At 41.5% G+C, this 26,316-nt stretch overlaps 1 protein-coding gene across 1 annotated transcript; it reads right to left on the reverse strand.

Annotated features, from left to right (window-relative positions):
* Positions 1–2,955: 2,955 nt before the first annotated feature.
* Positions 2,956–26,179, reverse strand: scin (scinderin). The gene is made up of 16 exons (XM_076105588.1): positions 25,873–26,179; positions 19,556–19,710; positions 17,369–17,530; positions 17,101–17,250; positions 12,557–12,649; positions 10,330–10,462; positions 10,140–10,228; positions 9,712–9,927; positions 7,921–8,042; positions 7,543–7,633; positions 6,806–6,976; positions 6,534–6,711; positions 5,794–5,915; positions 5,478–5,555; positions 5,342–5,402; positions 2,956–4,824 (listed from the first exon to the last, which is right to left on the reverse strand). The coding sequence occupies exons 1-16, from the start codon at positions 26,063–26,065 to the stop codon at positions 4,661–4,663; spliced, it is 2,178 nt and encodes a 725-aa protein (XP_075961703.1). The 5' UTR covers positions 26,066–26,179; the 3' UTR covers positions 2,956–4,660.
* Between the last annotated feature and the right edge of the window lie 137 nt (positions 26,180–26,316).

Consider the following 26,316-nt stretch of genomic DNA (forward strand, 5'->3'; position numbering starts at 1 on the left):
TTTTGTCTCTCCAGCTCTCTCTGACTTTAATTGTATTCATAATAAAAGTTATTGAGGGAAACATCAGATCATGAAAAGACAAATCTTTCTAGTAAATGAAGAAAGTTGTTTGTGGTCCTTTTGTTGTTCAGACTACAATGAACATATATTTAAACCAGACGCTGAATCAGAAAACTAATCAAATATAAAGCTTGAGTTTAATCTGTGATCTGTGTTCACTCCGGTATGAAACTCAAATCTCTGGCCCAATCCCAATCTCCCCCCTTACGGACTCAGACTTTGAGGCGCGCTCCCGTAAAGTCCGTGAGGGTTTAGTTCTGTCCCACTGTCAGATCATCGAGTGTTTGAGTCTCTGGCAGACATTGTGAGCCCTTTATGAACCCTTTCCATAAGTCAGCATAGGATGCTAATTTAGCCTAAGGGAATTACCCACAAATCATTGCAATGTGACGTTAAACACGGGATAACCAGTGGACGCATGGAGACGTAAAGAAAAGGTAAACAAAGAGGACGGATCACGTGTGTTCAGCCTGGAATATTAAATGTACTCAGAAACATTAAGGGTTAAAGATGGAAGATAAAAACACATGAAATCAGAGAATATTTATTCATCAAATATTTGATTTTGTCATTGAAGCTGTTTTGACAAAAAAACGAGTAAATATATTATATGAATGACCTCATCGTGTGAGGAAAGAGCCTGAAGACATTCAAACCAGGGAGTACAACGTATAAAATATATACACACAATTATACATCATATTTCTTGTCGTTTTCATGGTAACGTGATATGTTGCAGCAAAGTGCTGTCCTGTTCATATTTACACCATCTCAAGCCCTCACAGTCTCTCACACTCACCCACTAACCAGGTGAAGTCAGTAAGTCCTTGAGGGTTCAGGGTTTGAGGCTTTAGGGGGGACGTTGGGACTGGGCCAGTCAGTCAGTCCGATCAGCTGTAGCGTCCAATCACATAACTGATGAACAATGAGGGGGCGTGTCAGCATTTAAAACACTTCCTGGAAGGCTGTTCTCGTCCTTGCTCATGGCTCCTCTGAGATCCCTCCTCACTCCTCGATCCTCAATCCTCCGAGCTAAATAAGAGCTTTAGGACGGCCGTCAATATGGCGGAGCAGAACAACTTCCGGTTCAAGCGAGGAGCGAGGAAATGACAAACCTTTTAAGCACGACGCCCCCAAATTTGGGGGCACTCGGGCTCAGAACCCCTCAAACTCACATGCGGAAAATAGCATGATTATTAGCCAGTAGCATGTATGTGGCTACTTTTTTTATTTCGATGAAAGAGCAACGTATGGGCAACAACATCATATAAGTCACTTCTGACACACTCCCAACACAGCTATAGGGTACTCACATAAGCAGAACAATATCGTGGCATAAAAGCACCAAATCCTGGCCCGAAATCGGCGTTATGAGTACAGTAAATCAATGTTTGTACCCTCATGCTAACGGCTACCAAGTCATGCAATGCATTTATTAGCATTAGCACACGTGGCGGAACACGTAACTAACTTCTGTTTTACGATCCGTAGAAACACTAAACAGTTGTGAGTGATCAAACGTACCTTCGTGCTGCCCTCCGCCGAACAAAATCGTAGGTATGCGCCCAAGTTTTATGAAAATATGGATAATAACGTCGCCGAATTTCCGTTCCAAAGCTGTAGTCATTGCTGCCAACTGCATACTGTTGACTTCCGACTTGTTTCCAGAATAAGAGCGGTCAAGCAGGCTTGGGCGAGTGGTCAGACTGCCTGCGACCGGAAATTTCCGCCGGGGTACACGTGTCACTTCTGGCAACTTTATTGTATGAAAACTTTTGCCGATCGCCACCAAACTCGACACAGGTCTTCCTAAGCCTGTGACGCGTCTAAGGAGGGGTTGTTTTTGGAAATCGACCGAGGATAGGCTGCCATGCAGCCACACACACACACATGAAATGAGAAAATCCTACAGATGACAGCCAAAACTGGCTCTGATGATGTTATGAATATGAATATGATTCCTATTATCTGTATTTGGATGTATTGAATCATATGAGTGATAAAGAAAGTGAAATATATAGTTATATAGTGTATAAAAGTACAATGTAAGAGCTGCAACAGCTGGTTCGAAAATGATGTCCTCGCCTGACTAAAACCTCTTATTCTTAACTTTATTCCACTTTATTCCACTTTAACCTTTTTTTAATAACTACCGATCAGTTATGCTATGACTTGGGAAAGTTTCAGGGGGCTAGCTGCATTATTTCAATAACCTTTTATCACTGAAAGTGCATTTTTCCCAGGCGAGGCTGAATATTTTCAATTTCAGCTGTGTTATGTCTTATTTTCTATATTATCCAGCAACATATTCACAATATCACCTATGTAAACTATGTCACAGGTGTTGTGATCTGATTATATCAACAAAAATTATTAAAATCGACCTTGTAGTTACAGAACTATGGTCAGTTTTGTAGGGCTATGCTTTTTCGCTCAGAGACCTCAAAATCGGCTCCGAGAATAAGAGGGACTTGGGATGTACCCAAAGGCCCAATCCCAATGTCCCCCCTAAACCCTCAAACCCTAAACCCTCACGGACTTCGCTGGAGCGCGCCTCAAAGCCTGTGAGTCCGTAAAGGGGGAGATTGGGATTGGGCCCATGGACTCGCTCATTCCCAATCCGGAAGGTGCAATCCAATGTTTTACGGCAGAGATCTATTGTATTTTCTGTAACTAAGCAACCATCCACAGCGTAGACAATATACTTCCTGTTTACAATGGCATCCGCATGCCTGGTGTACGTGAATGGTCATGAGATATGTGTTTTCAGGCGTGTTAGTCTGACGGAGATTGTTTGAAAAGGAAAACGTAATAGTGTGGATGTAGCCGAAGTGTATTTCCCAATGTGTTAAACTATTCCTGTATTCTTGTCAAATTAATACACTAAACACTATATACATTTAAATGTATTTTGTTTTAATACAAACTGATTGATAAAAAAGAAAAGAAATGAACAACGAACAATTACAAAGAATAAAGAATCTAAATGATTCCAATCATATCTAAGGACCAAAACAACTAGTTTCTCATAAAATAACACTAGTTTTTGTTTGATCAAGGTCTCATCACAAAGAATAGCTGCAACATCTGATTGTTGGTTCCCATAATCATTCTCACATGTCACACAGTAACCTCATGTGGCAGTAAGAGGTAATGGCACTGGGATGAGAATTTCAGTCAGTGTGTAGTTGATAGTGGACTAACATCCAGTCTGTGGTAGTTGACCATGACCAGCCTGCTTACAGCCTACAGGAGACTTGTTTAATAATCCTCTAGTGGATGCACCCGGTACTGTAAGAGTAACACCTATGACGTTATACCAAAACAAGAATTATTGAATCCCAATGTTGCCAGTAGTTTGATATGAACATCTAATGGCTGAAGTATGATCCTGAAATAGCATCTATGGGCTTTTGAACGTTTGAACCTGTGCTCGTACATCACCCTTTTCAATCCGTGAAAACATTCTGTATGAGACATTCAACTCCGTCAATGTGTTGAAAAGAGTTGTAGGTGTGGCAAAGTGAAAGTATAAAAAATGTCAAATTAGATCACACGTGATATTACACATTTTGATTACTGATGTGTCTTCTTCAGCTTTCTGCTTTAAATGTGGACTCAGATATTCACAAAAGCAGTTTTTGAGTCTTTGACCTTGAGAGTGAAATTTCTGATGCAATGTTTTTTATTTAGACATTATTGATATATTATTGATAATATAATATTTTCTACACAATCACAAAGTGTAATTTCTAATGCAGAGTTTACTTTGAACATCATTTTAAAGCTCAAAATGAAATGAAGGATGCTTCAGATGTTGTGAAACCTCCAGATTATATCATTAAGATAATTAATGGAACTGATGCAATCTTATCCAACATGTCTCATATTAATTGTTGCAGTAGCCAGAATTATTCATCCTTTTAGAAGATGCACTGAATCTACATAATTAATAACTGATAGGTCAATTCATAATATCAATTCATAATCACTTGAAATACATTCGAACAGATACATATGAGTTATGTACCATTTATTAAGTGCTTTTGAATCTCAAATAGAGGTGAGCGGTAAAGGTCTTTCCAGTGGATTCTACTAGCTAGTTTAATGTATCTGTACTTAGTCCAACAAGAGAGTGCCATCAACAGAAAATATATTGTTTTCCAGAATGACTGCCTGACGTGCTCTAAAGGAATATAGCTCAACATTTATGGGAAATACACTTATTCCCTTTGTTACCAACAGTGAGATTAGAAGATCAACATCAATATCATGTCTTATATCACTTCACTTTTTAAAGTAAGTTTGGATACAAGCACCATGTCAAATAAATCATTTTATAAGAATTATTCCGAAGTAGCTACAAATCAAAGACCAGAGATTCCCAACCTTCCCAACATGTCAGAGACTGACAATATGGGGGTCATTATATGTCAATGTGAAAGTTGTGCCTGCATGTGGTAAAGTAACAGTACAAACACAATTTTCAATTAAAAATGTCACAGAAAACAACTGAATGTCTTTATTTGATCACACTGGTTATGTAAAGGAACCTATTTCAGTTGTCGTGGGTGGATCAATATATCTGTATGTTCTGATTCTAAAGACGCATGGACTTCATGCTCCTGGTGACAGAGTCCCAGTGGGAGGGGTCCCAGGCCAGGAACCAGCCTGTGAAGGTGGGAGGTTCATGGCCTTGTTTCACCACCACCACAGGAGTCTGCTTGTCCCGGCCGCTCGGGTCAGTCTCTATGTACCGTTTGGCTGCAGGGGAGACGAAGAGTCACTTAAGGGGAAGCAAACAGCTACATCTGGGTGGTGTTGCCAATAAGTTAGTGTCCCATGTTAGTAGTGACCTCATGTGGCAGTAAGAGGTTATTGTTTTATACATGTGAAATTCAACGAAGACAAATTCTGTGGTAAGCTAAAAGACATGAAAGGTTAATGGATGTACAGTTCTTTTCTAGTGTTCCGACCACTCAAAGCTTTAACACTACACGTCATCATTCACCCATTCACACACTGATGACAGGAGCTACCATGCAAGCTGCCACCTGCCCATCAGGACTAACTAACATTCACACAACATTCACACACTGCAGGCACAGCTACAGGAGCAACTTGGGGTTAAGTTTCTTGCTCAAGGACACATCCACATGGATTAGCGGAGACGGGGATCGAACCGCCGATCCCCTGATTGAAGGACGACCCTGCTGTAGCACTGAGCCACAGTCAACTAAAACAGCAACACACGGAGATGAGTCAAAATCCAAAAGCTCACCAGATTTGACGGATTCAGTCCTCTCTACCTCGTTGGCATCCTTTCCGATCCACGTAAACACCTGCAACAGGACATTAGAGTGACTGTGGAGTTTGTCCAGAGATGACCTAACCTTTGCTACAGCTGTGTACAGTACCTGGTCCCACACATCCAGCAGCATCACATCATCTTCAGCCAGGTCATCCTGTGTGAACTCTCCTGGAACCTCCTCAATCTGCACACATGATGGCACTGGTTAGAATACTGCTGCACAACATCTCACTGCAGTGTTTCTCACAGATTATACTGATCACATGAGGAACCAACAGGTAACTGTTGTTTCAAAACATAATGATCATCACCTGGGATTAAAGCAGGTCATGGAAAAGTGCCTAAAAAAACAACCAAAAATGTCACGACCCCCTAGGGGTCGCGGTCACCCTGTTGGCCTCTGACGTAGGTGAAATACTTACTATGAACTTGCCGGTTTTGTTTGAACATCCAAACAGACGAGGAGGGTGAGTGATGGTCTGACTGTCTAGTCTTGCTGAGGTCTGGTACTCTGTCTTCCCCCCTAATGCTGCCCAGAAATCATCTGCAACACAAAACACACACTGACATTGAATGACATTTGATGAATCTTTAATAAACTCCCCTGTTTAAATGACATCAAGATTAAAGTTAAGCATAGTTAAGGGTGTGGTCGCTTTGATGGTGGGTGGCGTACCAGATCCGTAGCTGCTAGCTCTCTGCTCTGTTGCATCACGCAGTAAATACACAGCTGCCATCGGACTTTACACAGCACACATTCTTCTCATGCTTGTTCCTGCTTATGTTCTTGTTGACAGAGGTATTTTTCTGTTTTTTGCAAAATATGGAAGGTTGTTTGCCTATAGTATAAATAATTCTGAAATAAATAGCCCAACAATGTGTATAAGTGCAGATAGGCAGGCAGGACTAGTCCAGCTGTCTGACACATCCTGTGTTAAATCATTACATCCTGCTGCAGCAGCTCTGTACTCACAGTCATACACTGCTAGCCATGCACAACCAATGCTGGCCCAGTTCACAGGTTTATTTTAGTACCAGTTTTACTGGCTTTGAGTCACAGCTGTCACTCATGTTGTTTGTTTGAATTTCATCATCATCCAAACTCCCCCGTCAGCAGAAGGTATTTGTGTTTTATGTATGGAAGTGAAATGTAGGTGATGACCTGGTTCATTTTCCTCCATGACGTGTTTGCTGCTGCAGTTCAGCTCTTTACTCATGTAGTCTGCTCCTTTCTCCTCTTCTTCACTGGCCCCTTTGCCCATCCACAGATAGCCCCGGCCATCAGCCATCTTCAGCAGGAAGGCATCATTAGAGTTCAGACTGGATGCCCTGGCATCAACCTGAAACATATGAGACAATCAACACCTTTACCTGAAAATGGACAAAATGCCCATTGTAAATATACTGCCATTGTAAACCATTGTAAATGCTCACCTCAGCAATTCTGGTGATGGTGCCCAGGTTCCGTCGTACCTGAAAGAGTCGGGTTGGAGGTGGGGGGGTCTGGCCTCTGAGGCGGAACGTACCACTCTTATATACAATGAGGGGTTTAGATTTGAAGAGGCTCAGTAGATGTGGGGGCTCTTTATCCTGGCACACTCTGACCTGATGACACACACACACACACACACACACACACACACACACACACACACGCACACACACACACACACACACACACACACAAAAGCTGTGGGCAATTCCAAAGAAAATTGATGCCAAAACCTTTATCTTTAATTCTACTGTACACCGCCTCTAAGTCTTGGTTTCTGTTTGTTTTTGAACTTTGAGCAGTGTTATTGTATTGTGTGTGCTGTTTTTGTTGAAGTAATAGTTTGACCTTTTAGGAAATATGCTTATTTGTTTTGAAGCTACAGCCAGGGAAACAGTTAGCTTACCTTAGCATAAAGACTGGAAATAGGGGGAACTAGCTAACCTGGCTCTGTACAAATCCACCTGCAAACAATTCTGAAGTCTGCTAATTAACATATGAACCGAGCTGCAATTTGTGATAAACTAAGACATTCACTAAGCATGTAGTTTACTGGATTACTGTTTCGTGTGACAAAGCGTTGCAAACCACATTTGACTTCATTAGGCAGAGAGAGATTCATGAGCTCTTTCAGGCATCCATTGCACATGCGTTTTATTCTGTTTCACACTGGCTGTACCTGAACTGCATACCCTCCCAGTGAATGATCCAGGTCTACGGTCAGGAAGGCCGAAGCTGTTAGCTCATCCAAAGAGCATCTGGCTCCTTGCCTACAGGTCAGAAGAGACATGTGACAATGCTGAGTAAACCTTAAACTTAATTATATTTTTATATTTTACATCAACAATGATCAAGCAAATAATTGTGATGTGAGAGTCATCTTAGTGACAAAACAACAGAGAATTATCAACCCTGCAGTTCCCCTCAGCTCGGCTAATAAACCACAGATATGATCGACATATATCAGGAAGCTTGGTGCAGAGCATCAGACCATATTACAGAGGAAGTGAAACTCTTTGTTGCTTATGAAAAACCAGCTCAGTGAACGGTGTCATACCAGGTGTAGATGATCTGCCTCTTCCCGTAGGTGTACAGAATGATGTAACAGTCCCCCCCGTAGAACTGACCGTAGCCCTTTGGGTCGACAGGAACTCTGCCACTGCTCTCCACCCTCCAGATCTAAAAGATGGAAACAATATTCACCACTTTAAGAGCCACATGTAAGTATAGTGTCAAAGAGAGAATTCTGGCAACATGTTATTGCTGAAGGTGCGTAATTGCTTTCTCATTGAGCTAGTTTATTAATCACAAGCCAATCTTCAGATCTATTATATACCTTCTAATGACTTCAGATGAAGTTATGGTTCAAGTCAAAAGCACACTCCCCAATCGTCCCCCCACCAGGGGCCAGAAAATAAACTTTTGTGGTCATTTTGGGGCAGCAGATCAAGGTCTAAACACCAAATCTGACATACACCGTAGAAAGCTCTTTTTGGCTAATGTGTTAGCAAACCGTTGCCTGTTGGCACATCCAGCATGTTGCCTGGGTCCAGAGCTCTGCGTCCGCTCACTTCATCGGATTTGAGTCGACTGATGCGTCTGGCCTTGTGACATGAAACTGCGGTTTCTCGATTAAAAAGTAGTCAACAAATAAGCGCAGCGGGGGACTAATGAGTAGCCGATTATGTCAAGTGGGACTAAAGCCGTTGTCAATTGTTGTCAGTAATAATAACAACATTGAAGACCGGTACATACGACATTTATGCTGCTATTGAGGCTGTTCTAAATCAATTTAAAGTGTCTCTCTGCTTCAATGTCTGGGAAACATTTCTTTTCTCTGGCACAGCTTCTTTTCTGTGGTGTCTTTGTTGCCGTTTCACGGTCCTTCTTCTCTTCTTTTCTCTCCTCTTCCTCATTTGTGTCTGTAACTGTAACATAATGCTCTGCCTGCCACGTCTCTACAACACTCTGTGAATCTTCCACCCTACAAGTAATGTAAAACATTTACACAAATCCTCCCAGAATAGACGGCGGGTCTATAAGGGAGACCCCGACATCTCTCACTCCTTCACTCAGTGGCCTCTCTTTGGTGTTTGGGCTGCTGAATAATACATCACCTGTCGACTTAAAACGCTGTTCGATTCTGACGGATACGGTCTCTAGTCATAATGTTAGCAAATATTGAAACCCCCAACCCCAAAGGATGATTAATGAAGGCAATATCAGACTGAAGATGGAAACAGAGTTCAACTTGTTCACAATTCTGTCTGACATCAGCCAACATCAAGAAGGCAAAGAGCAACATTTTCATGCCATTGGAGTCATGTTTGTATCCATCTGATTAATTCATGTATTTCTAATCTCCTTTTAGCTGCTTTGGTCTCCACCAACTCCAAAAACTAAATTTACACCAAAAACTGTTTTGTATTCGAGTTCAGTTTCAGATTTCTCCCATTGATTTCATCACCGCAACACCAGATCAATATATTGTACATGATCTGGCCATATTGTGGTTTAAGTATATTCCCTATCATTGTATTACTTTGTGATATAGGCATGATGGTGTTTGGACTCTCATCTAGGTAACCTCTGTTTTAACCTGTGTCAACAATCTCCAATGGCTCAGCATTTGCTCATCCCAGTTCTCCTCTCTTGGTATCCCAGTAACGTGGGTTCTGTAACCCCGTAATGGACAACTAGTTTGATGAAAGAGGTCGAGGGAAATGCATGCTTTGTGCCCCAAAGAGACTTCAGCAATTCATGACTGGAAGACAAGGCATCTCAGCTCTTTCTTCAACATTGCACCATGGCGTGGTTTTAAAAGTTAACTTCTTGTATATTTAGTCACCTGTGTGTGTCCACTCCCATCATCCACCATGTTGTACTGGGCGGCCATGTGATGGGACTCATGGAGTTTGGAGGCATCAAACTCCCCCTGCTGGATCCTCGCAATTCTCTCTGTGACAAATACCTCCCCAAAACCCTCACTCTGGTCCCTGTCCTTCCAGCCCAGAAAGAACTGCTTGAACATGGAAGTCTCTCCTTCCTCTGGCAGCACCTGGATCTGCAGGATTATCAGTTGCAACACTCAATTATTACATAAGTTTCACAGCAGCTTTTGTTAGTCAAGTATTTTTGCTCACTGAAAGAATTAAATGATAATCAACATCATCAAACATATTGAAAACACTTTTCAGGTTTAATCCCCAGAAGCTGTAATAAAGCACTTCTTTCAAATTAAAAATATACAATAGAAAAGTGAAAATGAAAGTAAACCTGTGTGTTTGCAGGGTAGCCCATCTGTTTGATGAAGCCCTCAGCTGTTTTCATGGCTTCCTTTCTTTCACTGGGGTTAGCCTTGTGCCCTGTAGGAGATAAATGAGATGCGATTGATGTTGAAATCCTTATGCACAGTCACAAAGACAATACACCATTCAAAGCAGACGCTAAAACACTGTCTGATTACCTTTCCATACAAATATCATCTTGTTTCTGCCATGATCCAGAATGAAGCATTCATCTGAGAGCAGGTCACTCTGGAGGAATGGGTTTTCCTCCTTGACAACAGTCACTTTCATGGACCCTGACGCATCAGAAACCTGGTAACACACAAACACATACAGTACATCACCTATAGCCCATATTACAAAGAGAGAATGTAAACTTTAGAGTGCTGCAGGCATGACATATTTTTTAGGACAACTTCGGAAGTTACCATCACACGGGTTCCCTCGACAAAAAGACAATGTGATTTTTCCATTGGCTTTTGAATTACAGCAGAAAATAAGGTCTGTGACAAACACAAGTATATGATACTTACACTTTTTGTTGAGCAAGATAATCTTCATAAAATAACACCACTTATAATTTTTGGAGCTTAAATGCAATCGGCAGAAGTAAAAAGCTAACATTAGGCTACATTAGGCTATAATTAAACTACTACAGGATCGAACTATCGGACTAGTCAGTGTAGGGAATTTAGGTTTAGAACTGTGTTTTAAGAAATGATAATAGAAGTGTTTAATGATTCATAATTAAGAAATCATAATTAGAAGTGTTTTGGAATACATAATTAGAAGATTCATAATTGTAGAAGTGTTTTAGAATTTGTAGTTAGAAGTGATTTGTAGTTAGAAGTGTTTCTTAGTAGAATTTGTAGCACCTTTATATCTATGCTTGTGAAACTTGTGAAGTTTTTGCCAAAAGTTGCAAATCCTTATCTTTATATAAAATGTTTATCATAGAAGTGTTAAGCCATAAAAGACAGTCATTGAATGTATGAAGAATAGGGAAAGCGAGATTTCTAGACAGGCATTTACAGATCACACCTGTGCGAGGGTCCTAGCAGACTGAGGCCAGGAGGGGTTTGCTGGAGTTAGCCAATAGGAATTAAGATAGACAGTATGGGAGGGGTTTTCAAACTGGGACCAGGAAGTGCCGGCCAGAGAATCGCTCTCTTTCCTCTGGTCTCCCCGGGAGGGCAGCAGCGCTTCTACTGGGATCAGGGTAAAATGCCTCTCTGCGCAGAGAATATATATCTATAGATACTGTAATTAATGTGTTTCACTCTGTATTTGTATTAGATTCAGTAGGATTAAATACTTTTTGATTGTAGACCAGTTTATGGCAGATTTTATTATCACAGCGACTCTACTGTAGAACAGCAGTGGGCGGAAATCAGCGGCCTTCTCTCTGTGGGGTAGAATTCAAGCCTCCACATCAGCGTGATGAAGTTTAGATTCAAAATTCACAAGAGAATTTACTGACGTATTTTATGTTATGGACAAAAACGTTACAATCTCTTAACTTGTTTGAACCACAGACCTTATTTCAGGTATCTAACTCATTGAAGAAACCCACAGATTGTGAGACAGAGGAATGGGACTTTCATACAAAAGGAAAGCTCCCTGTAGTAGCTTTAAGAATGATTATGCCTCTAGGCCTGGTCACACCAGCATTTAAACGGCACCATTTTGCTGCAAAATCATTTAATTCCAATGAATCGACTTCATTGGTGGAAGTAAATCTGTTCAAGTTTTTGCGGCAAGTTTAACTTTTGTGAAGGTTATCGTAGCTTTTTAGATGCGTTTCACCATCCAGAGCTCCACAAAAAGGAATGGATTGAACTATGAGACAACAGTCAATGATACAAATATATCTTTTGAATAAACTGTGAGAACTAATAGTCCTGTTAGCGACCAATCTAACGAGCTTTCTCACTGACAGTTTATTCAAAAGATATAATAACCTTGTTAGCAGAGAGACCTTTTCCCTTTTTCTTAACGATATAAGAATAATAATATTTATTGCCTGTATTAGACCAGCTGGAGAATTATAGAACATGGGGGAGAGAGATGAGGTTGACGCGCAGCAGAGGGTCGAAGGTTTGAATCCAACCCAGGCTGCTGCCAAGTCCTATTTTCAACAAAACTCTTTATTGTATGAAATTATGCAGATTTAGATAACTGAAAATAATGTATATCCCTGTCACAGAGCAGCACCCCACTTGATAAACTGCATGAGATAAGATTTCTCAGTGTCTCATCTGATGTGATTAAAAGAATCCATAATATTCCATGACAAGTATACCGGTAAGTTGGGTATTTATGTTCTTATCACTTCCTGCTAAATCAGCCAACCAGCCAATCCTTCCAAAAATGACTTCTGGTGTTTTGTATGAGTGACTACTGTACCATGTATAGTTTGGCTATTTTCCTGTTGAACACGTCTGCCTCTGTATCATCATCACCATCTCCCTCTGATAGGTCTGGTTTGACTCCAAGGACCTGTTAGTGTGAAAAAATGATATGACAAGTACATCATTTTTTATACAATTTCTTTCTTCCCGATACCAGCAAGAATGATGACTCAGTCGTTACTGCTACTTCCATCATACATTATTTAAGCAGTAAAACGTTTTTCTGGAGCTGATGATGGAATTAGCTAATGAGTGAGCCACCTCACTTCTTTCCCATCTCTGCAGAAAGTTCCACATACGCAGTACCGATCAGACAGGATGTACGGATGGGGAAGCTCAGTGACAAGTGATGACGTGATATCAAAATAATGTGCAGTTTGTGTGAAGCATATACTACTTTGACTTGTGGTTAGACCTCCGGACCATCAGTAGGGAAAGAGCTCTATCCAATCAGCTGAATATTCTAAGAGTCTGTTCAATGAAATACTTAAAGACTTTTGAGAGCTTTATCATCACGTTTATTTCTCACAGGGAAATAAATAAGAATAATTTCCACCACAGCTACCACTCCAATGTCTCTTACATACAAAGCTTTAGTCAGGATTTGGTTAGCCTAGTTTAGCATAAAGTCTGGAAGTGGGAAGAAACAGCATTCCTTTCTCTGTCCAAAGTAGAAATCTACACCTACCAACACCTCTAATACTCACCGATGAACCCACTGTAGCTTTTTTGTTTTAGTCCATACACACACAGAAATGTCTTGAGCAATAAACAGCCAGGTGCAGTGTGTGCTGTGTGAGAGTGAGGATGCCAGGTTTGGTACCATAGTCTCTGTACTCTGTAGTGTACAGAGACCAAATCATGTGCTCACTGGTGGAATCTGGCAATTAGCTTGAGACACTGCACAGAATTCCTGGAAGGAGGACACACTATTGTTTGTCAAAAAATAGAACCACAAATTGTTATGCTGTTTTACATTTCTGTGGACATGTTATCAGTGAGCTTTAGAGGTTTGGACAGAGCAGGCTAGTTATTTCCCTCTGCCTTCAGTCTTAATGCTAAGCTAGGCTAACATCATCCTGACTACAGCTCTGTACTCACAGGCATGAACAGTCTGAACATCACACTTTCAGAAAAAACACAAATAAGTCTATGTTATGGTCAGTGAATGGAGTTTGCAAAAGCTAACATGTGAACCTTGATTTAACATTATTTCCTTAACAAGTTAGTAAGTTTGTCACGGGGCATGATGAGGACTCAAGTGCAGACAGTCAGATGAATTAAGAAAAGGGTTTTAATGAATAACGAACACAACAGGGAATCCAAGGACGAGACAAGAGACGAGGGGGGAAATCAGGCAGGGCAGGCAGACTGGGAAACCGGGAACAGGACAAGCAAAAACGGGTGGGTAGGTATGAACACAAACAATGACCTGGTAGTGGGTGACTGGGAGGCAGGGGTTTAAATAGTGGCTAGAACAGGTGAGGGGAGTTGTGCTGATGAGGGAGTGCTTGATTAGTGATCTGGGGCAGGTGAAGGGACTGGTGCTGAGGGAGTGGCTGACAGGTAGAGTGCTTGATTAGCGGCAGGTGAAGGGAGTTAGGCTGGTGCTGAGGGAGTGGCTGATTTAGACTGGTGCTGAGGGAGTGGCTGTAAAGTGAGGAGCTACAGAAAGAAACACAGAACACACAAGGCAAAGCCTGATCGTGACAAAGTTGGCCTTGAGTTCACACCAAGCGGCAACCTCTGTGTCGTTAGAACTAAGTAAATATGAAGTATTTTTAAGTGTTTCTATAGTTCGTTGTGGTAACTTTAAGAATCACAGATTCAGATACATATGATGTACGTAACGGTGAGTTGTGTGTGACCACTATTCAGGAAGTAATTGAGCTCTGAGAGCTGCTGTTTTAGTATATCTGAGTTAATCCAGCGATATCTGCATACATCTTATGCCTTTTGGTAGCATCGTGGGTATGCATTGTTTATTGTTATCTATTGCAGATGATTATTTCTTCAGACGTTACATTCTGTGAACTAAAAATCGACTAAGTTACTATTGCTAATGACTACACTGTTCCTAGGCCATTGGAACTTCATATAACAATAATTACAATAAACAGATGAACAAGTTAAGATACCATGCCACATAATATATTTGAGGTAAAATAGACAATAAATGCATGAAAGATGTAACAGTAAAACGAATAGGATTTAATTCATACTAAAGGTTGAGTTGGTATATTTGTATTGTGTATATCTGTGTGTTAAAAACAAGCAGTGTTGATTATGCTTTTTAGATGTCTTGTTTTAGTTTCACCTTTCCTTGCAACGTAAATGGATCTGTGGAGAAGGGACAACCGCATTCAGAGTTTTACATACAGCAGCTGTATCAAAAGCGGCACAATCTCTGAGGCTGAAAAATGAAGCCAATGCAGAAGGGTAAAAAAAATGCAGCTCATCGAATGGCCACTTGAGGCAGGCTCTAAAAGGGAGTGAATCTCCATAGACCTCCATGTTAAAAAGCCCAACTTTACATGATTTTGGGCCCAGTCCCAGTGTCCCCCCTAAAGCCTCAAACCCTGAACCCTCAAGGACTTACTGACTTCACCTGGTTAGTGGGTGAGTGTGAGAGACTGTGAGGGCTTGAGATGGTGTAAATATGAACGGGACAGCACTTTGCTGCAACATATCACGTTCCCATGAAAACGACAAAAAATATGATGTATAACTGTGTGTATATATTTTATACGTTGTACTCCCTGGTTTGAATGTCTTCAGGCTCTTTCCTCACAAGATGAGGTCATTCATATAATATATTTACTCGTTTTTGTCAAAACAGCTTCAATGACAAAATCAAATGTTTGATGAATAAATTAATAAATATCTTCTGATTTCATGTGTTTCTATCTTCCATCTTTAACCCTTAATGTTTCTGAGTACATTTAATATTCCAGGCTGAACACATGTGATCCGTCTTTGTTTACCTTTTTTTTTACGTCTCCATGCGTCCACTGGTTACCCCGTGTTTAACGTCACATTGCAATGATTTGTGGGTAATTCCCTTAGGCTAAGTTAGCATCCTATGCTGATTTACGGAAAGGGTTCATAAAAGGCTCAAATGTCTGCGAGAGACTCAAACACTCGATGATCTGACAGTGGGACAGAACTAAACCCTCACGGACTTCGCAGGAGCGCGCCTCAAAGTCTGAGTCCGTAAGGGGGGGGATTGGGCCTTGGTCTCTATAGCTAATATCCCTGTCCATGACAACTGTACGGGGGTTGAATTTATATAATAACTCACCTGTTTAAATTCTAATAAAGCTTAAAGTTATGCATAATTAAGGGCATGGCTGCTTTGAGGGACAGGTGGCTGCCGTCACAGCCACTAGCTGTCTGCTAGCTCGGCTAAATCAAGTCACTAAACTTAACGTGTTTGTGTTTTGGAGAATCTTTCATGCAAATGTCAGACAAATAAGGTTTGCTGTGCAAACATCCTGCTGGCCAATGTGCTGGATGATGGAGCTGCTCCTGGGTGACCTCCATACCACCGGCATCAGTTTTCACTGAGATATCAGGAGCTGTAGTGTCCATGAAACTTGGCTAATACCGGAATGCCGCTTAAACACTACTCTTTTTCTTTATTGCGATCTGACAGAACAGAGGGCTTCGGGGACTGTGGCTCAGTATTAGAGCGGGTCGTCCTTCAATCAGAGAATCGGCGGTATGATCCCCGGCTCCGCTAGTCCATGTCGATGTGTCCTTGGGAAAGACTCTTAACCCCAGATTGCTCCTATAGCTGTGCCTATGGTGTATGAATGTTAGTTTGTCCTGATGAGCAGGTGGTACCTTGCATGGGAGCCCCCGTCATCAGTGTATGAATGGGTGAATGATGACATGTAGTGTTAAAGCTTTGAGTGGTCGGAAAGACTAGAAAATAACAAGTACATCCATTTACCATTTCGGCAAGAAAAAAGGAGGTGTTTGCTTTATGGAGAATAACATGAATAACACAAATTGAAGGAGTTGTAACGTTACCTTGAATGATTTCATGCGACAAATAAATTGATTGATTGAATGAAGGAGTCTTGTTACAATTGTTTTATTTGAATACCGGGAGCAACAAGACCACAGCGATAAGATTAGCCGGTCAGCAACAGCCTAGCTTGTTAGCCTTAGCTAGCTTGGTAGCTTCAACCTAGTTGGGCGTGTTTCAGCAACCAGGCTTTATTCAGCCCAACTCAGCTTCATCCACGCTCCTATTCTTTGCCTGTTCATGGATTAGCCAGGGGTCAGGCTGTGTCGTCACTGCCAAGATGACGACGGCCGGAGCCGGCCACTTTGAGCCTTATTTTGGCTCTTCAGAAACCCATGGGTGACGTCATAGGGGACTATACCTATGTTTTATACAGTTCACACCCAATATCATTTACTATTTATTATGATTATGGAATAAATAGTTTTTCCTTTTCCGACAGACATATCATGAGACATGTCTGTGAAAAAGAAGAGAAATTTATGACAAAAAAATCTGAGACTCACATTAGTTAACTCGGACCGTTCACTTCCCTCTTCTACAACCACCAGTTTGGCACGGGCATTTCTTTCGTTGTCACGGATACCTCTGGCCACTTGTGCCGCCTTCAGTCGCTCAAACTTGTTACACTTGGATCCACACCACTGATAGATCTTCTGCAGATTGGTGAACACACAGACAGACAGGGAACCACTGTCAACATACAAACTTGTCTCTCCAGTTTGCTTCACCTTTCAACTGCAAACATACAGCAAGAAAATCCTGTGTCCTTACATCTCCGAGGTCAACGATGAAGCAGTCTCCACTGTTGAAGCTGGTCCAGGTGAGAGGGACCTGGGTGGCCCTGACCACGCGTCTGCCCTTTATGTGTAGGAGTCTCTTTGCTGAAAGGTCATTGGTGACCACATGGTGGAAACCTGAGGCCACGCCTCCTGTCTGTGGGGCAGAGAACTCTGTCAACCTTCTTCCATTTCTCTGTTTACTTTAGACCAGTGGTTCTTAACCTTATTGGAGGTACTGAACCCTGCGAGCTTCATCAGTGCATTCACCGAACCCTTCGTAATTTGAAAAATAAAATATGATTTCTTCAAAACATAGGTATATATTTTATTAGTGCACAAAATGAACTATGCATCAGTTGCACACAAAATCACTGTGTGCAAAGAACAAAACCAACAAAACATGGATTTCACACAAAAACATAACTCAATGAATGATTTGCGATCAGGTACGCAACTTCGTACGATGCTGTGAGGATCGGTTTGTCGACAAACAAAACATGAATTTCACACAAAAACATAACTCAGTGAATATTTACTGCAAATCAATGTGGCTTTTGCTGTTGCCTTTCAGATACAAGTTCAGAAATGCGCGGCTTCACCGTGGCAAGTGCCACTCTCATATCATTTTCGCAGCAAAGTCTGTTCCTTTTCTTAGTTTTCATGTCCACCATCCTCGAAAAGGATTGCTCACAAAGATACGTTGTAACAAACGGTGTGAGTATCTCAAGGGCTTTCTTGGCAATACGAGGGTATGGTACGATTTGGTGACACCAAAACGTTGAGAGCGTTGTTGTTCCGAACAGTTGCTGTTGAAACGTCGGACAATCAAACGCCCCCGTGTCTGGGTTCATAATATTTTCCGTAGTAAATATTGAGATATTTCTCAGGATAATCGAAAACATTGACATGATGATAAGGCCACGTCCACACTACTCCGTTTTCATTTTAAAACTCCGTCCACACGGCGTTTCAGCATCGTTTTCTAAATCATCTGCGTCCAGACTAAAACGCCTGAAAACGAATATCACGTGACTATTCACGTACACTGGGCATGATGGTGCCGATGTAAACAGGAAGTAGATTGGTTGCTTAGTTAAAAAAATACAACAGAGTAATAAAGTAGTCTTTAAAAATGAAAGGTCATGCTTGATACTTAAGATCTTCTCTAAAATCTTCCTCTATGAACTCAAACAGACACAGTTCGTGGAAAGTTTTAGAAGTTTTATTTTTCAGACTTAACGTTAGTTACAGCGCTGCAGGTCTTGCTCTATCTCTCTCTCTCTCACACATCAAATGTATTTTAATATTAACACTTACACATAAAGGTTTACTAGATTATGGTCCATAAATGTGGTCAACACACGTCTCTCACTCGTTTCCTCGGTTTCGTTCTCTGTTCTCACTCGTAGCTCTGCTGGTGACTAAATGTCCTACTGGAGAGCAATTACTGCTTTTGTTCCGTTATATTTTATCTGCGGACTTCACAATAGTTGTGCAGGACAAAATAAGCATTCATAAGAAAAGGAAAGTCCTCCGTTTTGTGTCCATCACCCTCCCTAAAGCCGCTAACCGTGACTTCAGACGTCCGCTCCGTAGGTCTGATGACGCCGCTGGTCACGCCGCTCACTAATCGCTCAAATAACAGCTGCTTCCTCCGTAATAATGCAGACTTTAACTGAACAACAGCTGCTAGTAAAGACAACAAGGTCAGCAACACCTGTAATCAGTTTATTTCTTGACAATCTATCTATTAGTGACTAAATGGCAGACCGACCAACACCAACGTACCCCGATAGATACACAGACAGACAGACAGATAGACAGCAAACTAGCAATATACAAAAATTGTCAATAATAGTTTAAATCTAATCTCCTGGCCAAAAAGTTGCACTTGAACACATCGAAAGACTACAGCCAACTGCACAGTCTGCACCTGCGTGAAAAGAAATATGCTGTGATCTCTAGAGGATGATTAATCTCACAAACATCAGACAAAAATATCTACCGAACATTAGAAATATGAAAATGTAGGGGCTGCTACTGAAGTGTTCGTTAGTAAAAGGCCAGTATAAGCAAATATAACAGTTACTATATTTCAGAGTAAAGTCACAACTGTACAAGATGTCCAGCACAAGTCACTTGATTGCATTTTCAGACCAGTAATGAAAATGATCCATACTTTGTAAGTGATCCCTCTCCTGAAGTAGCTGGCGAAGGCTGTTGTCTCGACCCCCTGCAGTTCTCGGTACTGGACTGGCTTTCCGCCCAGGTAGTCGTCCAGTTGCACCGTAAAGATGGCTGCAGCGGCACTCTCATCCTGGCTGCACTCCTTTCCTTTAAAGAACAAGCACAGGCTCAAATGAAGGACAATGAAAAATGCATCCATTTCTAACACAAATACTTGGTACTTGGAATTTATTTATTTTTTTATGTTTTTTTTTTTTAAATGTTTTTTTTGGTGTGATTTCCTCAGAATTGAGCTATCAGTGTGCCTGTAAGCCCCTGCAGTGTTAGCAAAACACTTGTTTAGGTTTAGGAAAAGATTGTGGTTTTGATAAAAAAGCTACAGAAGTGGCTTTAAGCATCGGAGTTACGTAACAAATAAGTCAAGATTGATTTACATGGATTTACACAGGACACAAACAGGGTGAAAGTCCAGTGTTTTCAGACCCAGCCATCCCCTACCACCTCCTATCTATGCAGACGGTGTGGCTTTATACTACAACACCTGCCCTAGCTACCATTACTTCCTTGGTAAATATCTATGGCTCTGTGTCATTTTTCTTGAATTTCAATTTCCTGAAAGCTCTATATTTTGTCAAATTATCAAAAAGATAAGTCAGACTTGGAGCTAAGTTTGTGCTGCAAAGACAACAACAAATGCACAGGCTCCTTAAAGTTGTCTGTGGTTTATCTAGTCTTGCAATCTGAAAGCAAAACCAGCAGACAAGTGTTAATGGGAAAATTAAGAAACAGGAGGAAATAGATAAAGACGACACCTGACAGGCCTTACATCTCAACACTTCTTGAATGTCAGTTTAAGGTCTTAAGGGGGTCACAATTTGGGAAGGAAAATGCTCAAATGCCAGCATGTCATTTCATGGTTAACAGTCAGGAACCTGGCATTTACCTTCAAGGACTTGAGGCTTGCCTTAAAGACTGACAAACTGGTTCTGCCATTTTCCCTGTCAGCACAATGAGAAGCTGTCAAACTAACCAGCTACATGCTAATGATGGCAGCATTTGCCAAAATGCTTACTTTTGCACAAGGTTTTTCTTAATATCTTTTTTAATATCACCCCTATGGTCCACCTGTTGCTCCCTCGTGTCTGTTTTAAGAATTTCGATCAGCACAGAAAGTGTTGCTTCCAGTCCACAATGGAAAGTGAAAGAAAACTACAGAAGAAAATATCTGTGGATAAAGCAATCTTGCTTAAATTAATAACTCAAAATACCTCAAACAAAAGCATGTGATGTGTACAGGTGATAGATACATAAATGCAACATTTGTAAACCAATTATTTAGTTTTGGCTGATTCATTTTAGCTTGAAAGACACTTATCATTTCAAAAACTCAATTATTCTTTGTGTGAAATTTACATTATTTATTTGAAGTTTCATCACACAAAAATAGTCCACGGTGACAATGCACCAATACATGAACAACAGTATGATGTCAAATTGGTTGTTGGGCTCTCGTCCTTTCTGACTGATGATTGGAATACAGCCTATGAGTGTTAGTGTCTGACAGCAGGGCCAGCAACACGTTCCTCACAGTTGCTCGGCATTTACATGATGCATGAAAAGTGCTTCATCTTTATACACAGTGACAGGAAGGATGTGTGAGGTGTTCATTTGCATGTATAACAGTAAATTATTAATGTGGATGGGTTCTCAGTTAGAAGCCAAGAACAAGAAAACATCTTCGTCGTATTGACTTTCTACTCTCAGAGGAAATGGAGAGAGTTTCAGGAAGGAAGTACGGTCACTGATCAAAACCTCAGATGCAACGCATTCTACATTCTACAGTACTGTGTGTATAATGTGTGTACTCATCAGGAGGACAATGTATGCATTTGAAAGCCATATTTTGCTTATATAGGCATAGGCAAGGACTTAAACAGCATTCAATGCAGATTCTGCTTCTCTAAAAGGGGGGGAGGGGGGGGGGGGGCATCTCACAGATTCAGTGTGGACTGACACATCTAAAGATCTGAGATAGGGAGCATTTTGATTGGCTCTCAACGGCTGTGAGCTAACCGTGGGGCCGCTCACATCCACGGACATGTACTAAAAGCATGGGCTGAGGGCCAGCTCTGTCAACAAAGCAGCTCCATGGCATTCTCCCTCCTGCCACCTCTTGAATTGTCTGGTGAAATGAGGAGGCTTCGTTAAGATACCTTCTCATTGTAATGCAACCAATCAGCTGTTCCTTGTCCATTGCAGTGCTTTCAAAGCGAGCGTCCGGAATAAATAGAAACAGGGCGTGTAACAACAGATCTGCATTGAGCTACGCAGTGCTGGGTCGCTCGCGGCCAGTTAGAACAAAATAAGATTTGAATCTGAAAATATAAAATCTGAAACTGAAAAATATAAGACCTCAAATATCAAAAAATATATGAAAGTGAAAAATTAAAAAAAAAATTCCACACCTGAATCAACATTATATTCAACCCAAAAAAAATTTCATTCACTTATTTTTATTTTGAATACATTGCTGTACTTTGCAATGTTCAAGACTACAACTTGAACTTTCAGGTTCAAATTCTTTTTCAAATGATCAAAACTTTTGACCTGGATTTGGCTCCATAACTGAGTAGTGATCAGAGGTTCTGTTTTCTGCGTCGGCTTGGACTCCTGACAGTCCTTACATGTGCTGACAGCGTCCTGGATGTGCTTGCTTACTCCAGGCCCACCACACACTACACCCAGCCAGCTCCCGGCACTTCACTATGTCTCGATGCCCATCATGTATGCGCTGTAATATCTCAGACCTCATCATCCGTGGCACTATTCTATCATTCTACCATTATACGACACCAGTCCTTCTGAAACTGAGAGGTGATGTCTGGAAGTGTAATAGGCTTTTACCTTGTCAGGCACCTTAACAGCATCCCGACATCACATAGCATTGAACCATCTGCAGTTCTGCGTCCTGTAGGGTCTGTTGTTTGACCATGTCGAGCTTGGTGGGTGAAATGGGCCATGACTCGTGGATTGCTTTCTCATAGGCTTCTATTTCACTGGTCAGCTCTGCGATTTCCTGTGTGGCAGTAGCCTGGGGATGTCTAGACAGTTTATCCACTATGATAAGTTGTTTCCCTGGCACATACACAGCTGTAGGGTTGTAACGCATCATACGTAGTAAAAGTCTCTGACACCTCATAGGCACTGAGTCGAGATCTTTACAGTTTATCAAGGGAATAAGCGGCTTGTGATCACTCTGTAGAGTAAAGGAGTCTAGTCCATAGAGGTACCTGGAAAACTTCTCACAGGCCCACACTGCAGCGAGACACTTGCACTGCTCAGCATCAGTGAGTGTTCTGGAACAAAACACTACTGTTCATCATGTTTCTGAAGCAGAGCTCCACCTAAGCCATAACTACTAGCATCTGCACTGATAATGGTAGACTTACTCACATCGTAGAATGCTAGTACAGGTGACTCTGTGATGAGTTGTTTTACCTTCTTAAAGGCATCCTCGTGCACTGCCCTCCATGCCCATGTCATGTCGTTTTTGAGTAGTTGAGGGGTTTGGTGACCTCAGACAGGTTTGGCAGGTACCTGCCTAAATAGTGTATCATCCCCAGGATCCTTCTCAGATCAGTGACATTGTTTGGTGGCTCAAGCTGAGTGACGGCCTTGAACTTAGCCTCATTTGGCCGAATGCCATTCTCATCAATGCAGTGTCCAAGGTAGTTGAGTCGTCACTGACACAGGATATATTTGTCATGGCATCTTTAAACCAGCTTTCTCCAGTGTGTAGCCTCACCTCATGGACTTCTTCAGAGTCTGAATAAATAAGGATGTTGTCCATGTCAATCGCCAGGCCTTCTTGTTCTTTCAAGAGCGCAGTCATTTCACGTTGAAAGATTTCTGGTGCACTTCTGATTCCAAATGGCAGTCTATTAAAGAAATACCTTCCAAAGGGAGTTATGAAGGTAGTGAGTTTGTCACTCTCTCTGTCTGGTGGTATCTGCCAGAAACCACTTGCTGCGTCCAAAAGGGAAAACACTTTTGCGCCTGTGAGTTTAGGTAGGATGTCATCTATGGTGGGCAGAATAAACTTCTCTCTCTTTCTCTTTATTCAGGCGTTTTAGATCAACGCATATCCTTGGCTGGTCTTTGTTCTTCTTGGGTCCAGCAGCCATCGGAGCACACCACTCCGTGGGCTCCTTGATTGGCTCTATCCCGCCACTGGCTACCATGCGGTCCAGTTCTTTTTTTACTTTAGTGAGCATAGGCACCGACACACGCCTTGCAGTAGTCACACTGTAGGTACAGCGTCCTCCTGCAGTCTGATTTTGATTGGCTTTATCTTCAGCCTGCCTATAGCTGCTGGGCTGGCATCACTCAACTGCTCTGTGCTTTTGATCTCTTCCATTTGCTTTGACTAAGCCCATAGCGATTGCTACATTACGGCTCAGCAGGTTGCTGCCATGTGGCCCCTTTATCACATTTACTTTAAACCTGAACATTTGCTTTTTCCACTCAGTAGTAGCTGTAACCATTACAGTTCACTCAACCTGGACTGCCTAATTTGGTTGCACCAGTTTTCAGTCGTTTCAGTCTATTTAAATATCTTGCACAGGCAGTTTTACCGTCCATGCCTTGTTTGAGTCATCCACGTCTGTATTTTCTCCCAGGAAATGAACATGTCTCCTGTCTCCTCCCTCGTAGGGTGCATTAACCTTAATGACCACGCGGGAACGGCATATCGCTGCAAAATGTCCCCGCTTTTTACACTTATGACATTCTGCATCGCATGCGGCACATTTGTCCTCTTTAGCATGCACCCTGCCACATCTGGAACATTTCTGTCCCTTATTGTTAACACCTTGTCGTTGTTTCGCTCTGGCCCCTTTTGTCTGTTTCTCCCAGTATTGCGCATGCTGCTTGTATGCTATTAACGCCCTATCAAATATCGACAGCAGTTAATGATTACCTTTTAAACCTCCTTTTCCTTCTCAAGAGCAAAACAATAATTAGTGCTCTTTTCCCTTTCCTCGAGAGATTTGGCTCTTGACCTAATGAATGCTTCTTTTGCCAGACCTAATTACATTTGATGTAGTTGTGGCTGGATGTCCTTTAATTTGAGTTCTTCTTCCAAAGACAAATTTTCTTTTGTTACTAAAAGGTCAAGTTTGTGCATCAAGTCAGTTTCTTGTTCCTTATATTTAAAGAACTAGAAGTTAGCCTAATCATGTTTTAACCCATTGAGTTATTTTGCTCGTGTTTTATTAGTGTCATTGAATTAATTATCATTTAGAAGATAATTGTTGAATTTCCATATCCTTCTATACCAGAAGTTTCCTGGGTAGATTTTATTAAAAGAAATATTAGTTTATGGTCCAATAAAGGGGCATACCAATGATTCACTTATTGCACAAATTAAAGGGGAGAGGAAGAAATTAGAAAAATATACCAATTGTTGATTTTAAAGTTAATCTTCTACTACAACAAGTGAATTCTTTTGCGGTTGAAGAAACACCAGTTTAAAACACGTCAATAAAACGTTGGCGCTATTGACGGCTGACAGTGACACAGTGCACTGGGTCTGCACCTGTAACACAGACAGTCAGTGCGTTCATGTTTCTATGTGGAAAACACTTAAAACACATCGTAGGATACTCTGTTGTTATGTCACTGCATGCCAAGACTCACTGGCTGAGTGAGCAGTCAAACTGGAAAAGTTGACCTGTTCAAGTGTAACTACACCCACTGCATCATTTAGAAAAATTTTGCAATATGTTTCAGGGGCAATGCTAGCATTGGGTTAGGCCTTCTACCTCTGACTCCAACTCTACGTCAGCATCGGCCATGCAAGGGCTGATTTAAAACCTGTTGAGCCTTTTTAAACCATAAAATGCAGATTTTTTCTAAATTTGGTAAGAAATGTGAACGTGTCTTCACAGTACAGTCATACCATTTAGTTTACAGCTCAACAAACTCATTTGAGTACGCAGTGTCTCTTTAATTTTGAATTCATTAAACCAATGTTTTAACTGAAGTTTGACCCGAGCCTGACCATGCAGATAATACATCTTTATTGCTTTCCTCACTACGTGCCTGAGGAAGCTGCAGAGTGTTTCTTTGAGTGAGATGTGATATATATCTCACCCAGGAGGACTTTTTCTACACCATTTCTCTCTCATGACTGCCTTATGACTAAATGTTATTAAATCCAATTAACATTCACTCATTTTCCTATTTTTGCATGAGTGGAAAATAATGAATTTTACCCAATTATGAAGGGCCAGGGCTTTATTCACTTACCCAGCCAGTAGTGCAAGTGGTAGAAAAAGCTGGTCTTCTGGTTGACAGTGTAGAGAATCACATAAGCATCTCCAGTGTAAAAATCCCCACACAAGTTCTCTGGTACAGGGACCAGCTCCAGATTCTCAATCCTCCAAATCTGCAGGCCAGCTGTCTTGCCTGCATTGGTGAACTCTTTGTGGTGGAGTACCATGTCTGCTGCTGCTGCTGCTATGTTAGGCTCTGAGGATGAGGGTGGGATGGCTGGGAGCAAGAACACACTGCTGCTCTGTTGCTGAGCACTGACTGAGTGAGTGTGTAGCAGCAGTGTTTCAGCTTCGGCTTCCTCAAGCTCTTAGACACACACTGGGTGTGTCCACATGCTGTAAACGTACATCAGCATCCCCAAATACACGTGAATGAATTGAGCCTTTCAGCACACATGAAGGCGGAAGAAGAAAGAAA

Source organism: Anarhichas minor, unplaced genomic scaffold (assembly GCF_050575085.1).
Source record: "Anarhichas minor isolate MPS153535 unplaced genomic scaffold, ASM5057508v1 ptg000033l, whole genome shotgun sequence".
NCBI classification, from domain to species: domain Eukaryota; kingdom Metazoa; phylum Chordata; class Actinopteri; order Perciformes; family Anarhichadidae; genus Anarhichas; species Anarhichas minor.